This window comes from Priapulus caudatus, unplaced genomic scaffold, assembly GCF_000485595.1.
Source record: "Priapulus caudatus unplaced genomic scaffold, Priapulus_caudatus-5.0.1 Scaffold544, whole genome shotgun sequence".
Taxonomy (NCBI): domain Eukaryota; kingdom Metazoa; phylum Priapulida; class Priapulimorpha; order Priapulimorphida; family Priapulidae; genus Priapulus; species Priapulus caudatus.
The window spans coordinates 49,664-56,881 of NW_014577605.1; the positions used below are offsets into that span (position 1 = coordinate 49,664).

At 48.1% G+C, this 7,218-nt stretch overlaps 1 protein-coding gene across 2 annotated transcripts in view; it reads left to right on the forward strand.

Moving 5' to 3' along the window:
• Positions 1-1,127, forward strand: part of LOC106811489 (tetratricopeptide repeat protein 16-like) — a 3,631-nt gene extending 2,504 nt beyond the window's left edge. The window contains exons 4-5 of one of the 2 annotated variants that reach the window (XM_014815129.1): positions 154-292; positions 719-1,127. In XM_014815129.1, coding sequence (XP_014670615.1) covers positions 154-292; positions 719-859 — 280 coding nt within the window. In that variant the 3' untranslated portion in view covers positions 860-1,127. The remainder of the gene's footprint in view (positions 1-153; positions 293-718) is intronic. The other variant, XM_014815130.1, reaches the window with a different exon arrangement.
• Positions 1,128-7,218: the final 6,091 nt, after the last annotated feature.

Below are 7,218 nucleotides of genomic sequence, written 5' to 3' on the forward strand. Positions count from 1 at the left end.
CTATTATGTTGCGGTATAAAAACCCGGATTTGGTTCTTGGAAAGACTATTAATATATACTATTATGTTGCGGTATAAAAACCCGGATTTGGTTATTGGAAAGACTATTAATACATTTAATTACTGCGTGCTTCTGCCATTGCCTCGATGATAGCGTAGAGTCCGGCCACCAGCAGGTGTCTATAGAATACGCCAACGATGACAAAATAAATAGACGAGGCTGCTTTCCTGATCCAGCCGCATGGAGAGAGGAAAGACAGTTTCAGGCCAGTTTTGCTAGAGAAAAGAAGAAGGTGAAAAGATCGCGCGCAATGCAACCATTACGCGTATAGAGCTTAGAATGCTGCTATAGGCCCCCTATTACGAAGTCGCGCTAACGATACATCGATACATCTATCCACGACTACTGGGCATTTATTAAAGATCACTGTGGGGTGGTGTGCCATTTTTTAGCGATATGCCCTTTAAATCTGGAAAAATACTGTCTAGCCTCAGCCCTGCATGGAACCGGCCCTGATGTACGTCTCAAATGCTTGATTATTAAAACTTCAACACCCTTTACCTATTATCTGAATATTATATATGTATATATATATATATAGCTCTAAGGTTTTTTATCAACTACTAATTAATCATGTTTGTTTTATTACCGTAATAGAACCCATGAACAATCTTAGCGTTAGATAGTTAGATCAATGACCCAGTGTCTGTCGCCACAGGTTCAAGAAGATGTAAGAAGTGTTTATCACCAACGCAACAGCCTCGAGAACACTGCGCCCAGGATGTCAACACGTGTAGCTGAAGACGCGTGTGCGTCCCCATCTGGTGTCGGCTGGAGAAAGTTCACAGTAGGGAAATAAATGCTGACTAATGAACTCGCAATGGCGAAATCGGAATAACGAAGGTTCATCCGTTCATCTCGGTGTTCTCAAAACCCGGAAAAACGAATCCGGGTTTCAATTGATACGGATATATTATAATTGTAAACCTGCGTTTGCTAAGTACGATCACATGTAACGTAAATAGGGTACGATTCGAACAACCAAAATGGGTCAGGATGGTCCGACAAGCGAAGTCTAAGCGTGCGCCTTTCCATTTCTCTGTAGTGTTCAAGACATATTAAACACGTTATTTGTGCACCAACGGCTTCTCTAAATTGCATTATTCAGAACATAATAAGTAGGATTGCTGTTTGTACACACTGTTTGTGCACCAACGGTTAATTTCTCTTAATTACATTATTCAGAAGATAAAAAGTAGGACTTCTGTTTGTACACACTGTTTGTGCACCAACGGTTTCTATTAATTACATTATTGAGAAGATAACAAGTAGGACTGCTGTTTGTACACACTGTTTGTGCACTAACGGTTTCTATTAATTACATTATTATTCAGAAGATAACAAGTAGGACTGCTGTTTGTGCACACTGTTTGTGCACTAACGGTTTCTATTAATTACATTATTCAGAAGATAACAAGTAGGACTGCTGTTTGTGCACATTGTTTGTGCACCGGCGGTTTCTCTAAATAACATCACTAAGAAGATAACAAGTAGGACTGCTGTTTGTGCACATTGTTTGTGCACCGGCGGTTTCTCTAAATAACATCACTAAGAAGATAACAAGTAGGTATGTACGCGTAATTTCCGGATAGCGGTCATCTTGCTAAGAAAGGCGAAAAGAAGGCGCATGAGTATTGTGCAGCCATAATTTCACTTGCGGTGCAGCTGCGTATCGTCGGCGTGCGTGAGTTCCTCCCTGTGTGCGCTTGCATGGCGTCGACGCTTCCTAGACACAAAACAACATTGCCTCTAAGTGGCGTAATCATTAAGCGCAGGGAAAGGTCGACCTCCCTGCCTATGATCGCCACTGCACCTACATGGCATGCTTCGTTCTTGTGTTATAATTCGATTTTTGTTTTTATGGCTTGATTTATACACATAATAACATCTCGATTGATACTCACATATAACTCATCGATTTATCAGCATATTAACATTAAGAGTTATCAATGCGAATGATTCGATGCGTGAAATCGAATGATTCGATGCGTGAATCGAAATGATTCGATGCGTAGAATGCGAATGATTCGACTGGCGTGAATCGAATGATTCGATCGGTCGAATCGAGATGATTTGCAATGCGTGAATCGAAGTTGCTATTGAAGCATCGAATCATTCGATGCTGAATCGATGATTCGATTGCGTGAATCGATATTAATTCGATTGCGTGAATGCTGAATGATTCGAAATCTAGTAACCTTGGCCACGTTTTCGAATCTCAGAGCGCCAATCCGTATCAACAACTTGCAGCAAAAACGGCAAACGCTAGTTCAACTTATTATATATACAATACAAAAACTATAATCAGAATAATAATGTTACAATCTATTGCATTCACCATTTTGAGAGCGAGAAGACGGAGGAGGTAGAGCGAGCAGTGGGAGAAATAGTGAGGAAGTAGAGGAAGGGGGACTGAGCTGGTGGAGAAAGAAGAGGGAGGACTGCTTTGTTGGGAGAAGGAGAAGGGAAGAGTAGAAAGGAGGGGAGAAGGTGGTGGAGGAGGAGAAAAGGGAAGAGTGGCGGGAAGAGGTAGGGAAGAATGTGTGAGGCAGGAGGATGGGGTCGAGGTGGTAAGGTGAGTGAGTGAGAAGAAAAGGGCGAGGGCAGAGGGCAGGGAGAAAGAGGGAGGGATGCGAGGGGGTAAGTGAGAGAATAGCGAGAGGCGAGGGAGGGAGGGGTCCGGGGTCGAGGTGGATGAGTGAGGTAGGGAGAGGGGAGGCGAGGGGAGAGGGAGCGGGAGGAGAGGCGATCGAGACGCGTCTTGTGCTCACCGGCCGCCCGCAGAATGCACAATATACTTGTAAGCGGGCCACATCACACCGCAGGCGAAGTGATGGGCGATGGGACGACGCAACAACGAACGAAGCGAACGAACGAACGACCGACCGACCGAACGAAAAACGAAGGAACGAAACCACAGAACGACCACAACGAAAAACGAACGGAAGCGAACGCAACGAACGAAACGAAAACGAACGAACGAACGAAACGAACGAACGAAAAAACTTGTGAAATGTTATATATGGGTGATAAAATTCAAACCATGAAAATACAAAATCCGTATATTAATCGTCCAGATATATCTTGTCCAGCAGTATTAACGCTAGCTGGACCCGCCGCGCTGGTCGCATAGCGCAGATCGAAAGGGATGGCGGGTATCAGTAGGGACTGCGGGTAACCGTCAGAAGGCAGTGGCGGCGTGAACGTTCAGGACATGTGAAACGGGTATACGTAGGGGCAGTGGCGGCTACGTAAAGGCAACTGTCGGGTACCGTAGACAGGCGGGTAATCGTACGCGGCGCAGCGCGCGGTATCCAGTAGGACACTATCGGCACCGCGGTAACACGTCAGCGGCCATGCGGGTAAAGCGGCGTAGGGGCAGTTTGGCCGGTAGACGCGTAGGGCCAGTCCGCGAGTCAGACGCATAGGGGGATCAAGTGCGGAGGTAACGTATGCCGGACAGTGGCGGGTATGCGCTAGCGACCGCGGTAACGTAGGGCAGGCGGGTCAACGCCTAGGGGCAGTGCTGGGTAAATCGTAGGGACAGTGCGGGGTAACGCTAAGGCACAGTGCGGGTACCCGTAGGGGCAGTGAGCGCCGGTAACCGTGTAGGAGGCATGCGGCATACGTAGGCGACAGTCGGGTAAACCGCTAGGGACAGTCGCATGCTACAACGTGTAGGGACAGTGCCGGGTAACGTAAGGACAGTGCGCGTAAAGCGTAGGGACAAGTGCGGCGGTGAACGGGTAGAGAGGGCCAGTGCGGGTAACGTAGGGAACAAGTGGCGCGTGTACGCTAAGGGCGAGCAGTGCGGGTGACACGGTAGGGCCACGCGTGCGGGTAACGTAGGCTAACAGTGCGGCGTCAACCGTAAGGGGAGCAACGGTGCGGAGTTAAAGCCAGTAGGGTACAGTGCGGGTATACGTAGAGCGGCAGTGCGGGTAACGTGGGACAGAGCCGGGTAACGTAGGGGCAGTGCCGGTAACGTAGGGACAGTGCGGGTAACTGTAGGGCCAGTGGCAGGTAACGTAAGGGGCAGTGGCGGACTAATGTAGGGGGCAGTGCGGGTCAACGTAGGGACAGCTGCGGTAACGTAGGGCATGTGCGGGTAACGTAGAGACAGTGCAGGTAACGCTAGGACCAGAGCGGGGTACGTAGGGGCAGCGCTTGGCGCGAGTAAGTGTAGGGGCATGTGCGGAGACGTAGGGACATGTGCGGTAAGCCGTAGGAACAGTGCGGGGTACGTAGGGACAGTGCGGGTAATGCGTGGCGAGGCCCGGAGAGACAAGTGCAGTAACGTCAGGGGGCAGTCCGCGGGTAACGTAGGCGACAAGGGGTAGGAGCGCGCGGTCCAACGCGTGTATGGGCACACCACGGCGGGTACACGTAAAGGGGAGTCGAAGGGGTAATGATGTAGGGGAGGTCGGCCGGGTAACGTAGGCACAGTGCTGGGTAACGTAAGGGACAAGTGCGGGTAAGCGTAGGCGCCACGTGCGGTAACGTAGAGGGACAGAGCCAGGTAATGGTAGGAGCGGTGCGGGTAACGATAGGGCAGTGGCGGGTAAACGTAGTCAGGGGCAGTGCCGGTAGTAGGACAGTGAGGGTAATGCATGGGACACGTGCGGTAACCGCTCAGGCGACAGTCGCGGCTAAACGTGTAGGCGCCAGTGCGGGGTAACGTAGGACCGAGATGCACGGGTCAGGTAGGGGCACGTGCGGGTAAACCGCTAGGGACAGTGCCGGGTAACGCTAGGCGCCACCACCTCCGCGCCGGGTAAAACGTAGGACAGTGCGGTAACGTAGGACAGTGCGGGTAACGTAAGGGAACAGTGCGGGCTAAATACGTAAAGGGACATGTGCCGGGAATGTAGGGACATGTGCGGGTAACGTAGGGACACGTGCCGGGTAACGTATGGGACACGGTGCGCGGTAACGTAGGCAAGTCGCGGGTAAACGTGAGGGACATAGTGCGGGTAACGTAAGGGCCAGTGCGGGTAACGTAGGGACAGTTTTACACACACTAATATTCCACTATAGAACACTTGTGTACAGAACTTCTAAATATTATAAGAAGGAGCAGGCCGATGTCTCTGACGGCGGTAATCCTTCGCATGGCGGTGAGCAATCAAGCCCACGCCACCGGATTCAGTTTATAGCCCGTGGTCGGACACCAACCAATATAGGCTCACGCCATGTTGTTACAATCCCCACCCATAATTTGTAGATAGTAATGACGATAAAGTAGGTCCTTAATCCGGCGATCAAAGATTTTAGGCAGTAGGGTGACTGTCAGAAAAGTAGAATAGCGCGAATTCCCGCGATAGTAAGGCCATTTCTAGCGGACGAAAAGCCAAAAACTTTGTTAATACCTGGTTAAACCCGTTTGCTAAAACATGCTTAAAACTATTGAGCAAATGTTATTCATTATTATATTCATGGCTACCGTCAGTTTTGTCAGTTTGATGTCTCAAACAAGCAGCACAACACACACCTTTCAGTGGATTCAGTTCCTTCCACGTTCTCATTTGTATTTTTAAATTGCAATTTGTCTGTGTATACCGTATTGGTGGATAAATGTATAACATGTACCTAGAAGATTTAAGTCTTGTTAAAAAATCAGGTGCTATTTATCGTTTTTGAATGAATTGTCATCCTATGGTGACTTCACTGGCTGCAGATCTCTGCCAAATTGACCAACCTAATTTGGTTAAAAGTGGAGGTGATATACCATATCGTTTTGGACGAAAAATCTTCCATCAATCTATTTTTAGCGGATGAAAAGTGACCTGAACTGAGACCGTGCTATAATTGACGGGTTACTTTATTGACCTATTGTATTTAGTTTACTTTAGTTTTCATGTATTTATTTGACTTAATAGCGAATCCAATGATGAAGAGACGACATGGTGACAGATGTCAGCCGAATTGTGTATTTAAAAGGAGAGACTGAGGCTTTGTAAAACCAGAGAGCCATATATCATAATAACTTTGGGCGCAAGTTTCATACACAAATGTGTATATTCAGAAGCTTTGACATACAACAGAACTCACTGAAAATCGTTCCGAACTGTTTTTGTCAGTATACTCTTGCCGTATTGATTTTTTTTTCTGTTACGCCAATCTAGATCCTTCAGATATTAGAGTAAAAAATAGTTATAAAAAGTAACCCCGGGCCCGAGCGGCACCCGCTACCACTAAGAGTGTCGCGAACAATTAGCCTGCGTGTATAACCGATGCTGGTGGGAAGGGTGATTTACTGTCCTTCTATCCTCCGGAATCTCTACGCCGTATGATTGATCGTGTGGCCTGGATAGCGTTTAGATTGTGAATCCAGTACGCTTTCCTTCCTTTCTGATGGAGGATCGTATATGGAGGTGAAGGGGGGGGGGTAAAAATATTTTAGAAATGAAAGTAAGTAGATGGGCTGAATTTCCGGTCTTAAAAGTTGATCCTAAGCCGTTTTTTCCCACGAGCAACGTCGGGTACCAGGTTAGTAATTCACTATGAAGTTGAACGTAAACTAACACTAATACCAACGCAGGCAGGCGCACACTCGGGCGGAAATTCTCGTACTCCCCCAGTTCGACGTAATAATACCGCAGCGGCAAAGGGAAATCGACAGCAAATGAAAAATGACTTTGTGCTCGTTCGGTGATGTGGCCATCGATCTTTTTCACTCTCGCATCCGTCACGCGCTACATGAACATTGCATGTAATCTCACCTTAACTGCTAATGTCTGCCGCTCGAGACGGATGGCCCGGATGAAATAGGCGCATGGCCCAATGGGAGAACTTTCGAGCTGCTTGGCAGGAGAGCGATAGCGACAGGAGACGCTAGTTGTGGTGGGCGGGAATTCTATAAGAGTTGCTACGCACTAGATGTAATGCCGTCGGCCAACAACGGATGTCTCGCGCGGAGAAATTGGGCGATGGCAATACTAAAACAGTTTCAGCGGCCCTTTCTTCTAAAATGAGACAACTGTGCATATGCGCTAGACGGAATGTGGTGGTCGTCGCTTTGTGTGAACTGCAAAATGCTAGTGGAAAGCTGGACCTCGAAAGCGGATACGTGTGATTGAGCATTTGATATATGCGGCCAAATATATAAATGGACCCACGCCATGTCGTCGCTTACTCTCTTACACCGTTGCTAAAATC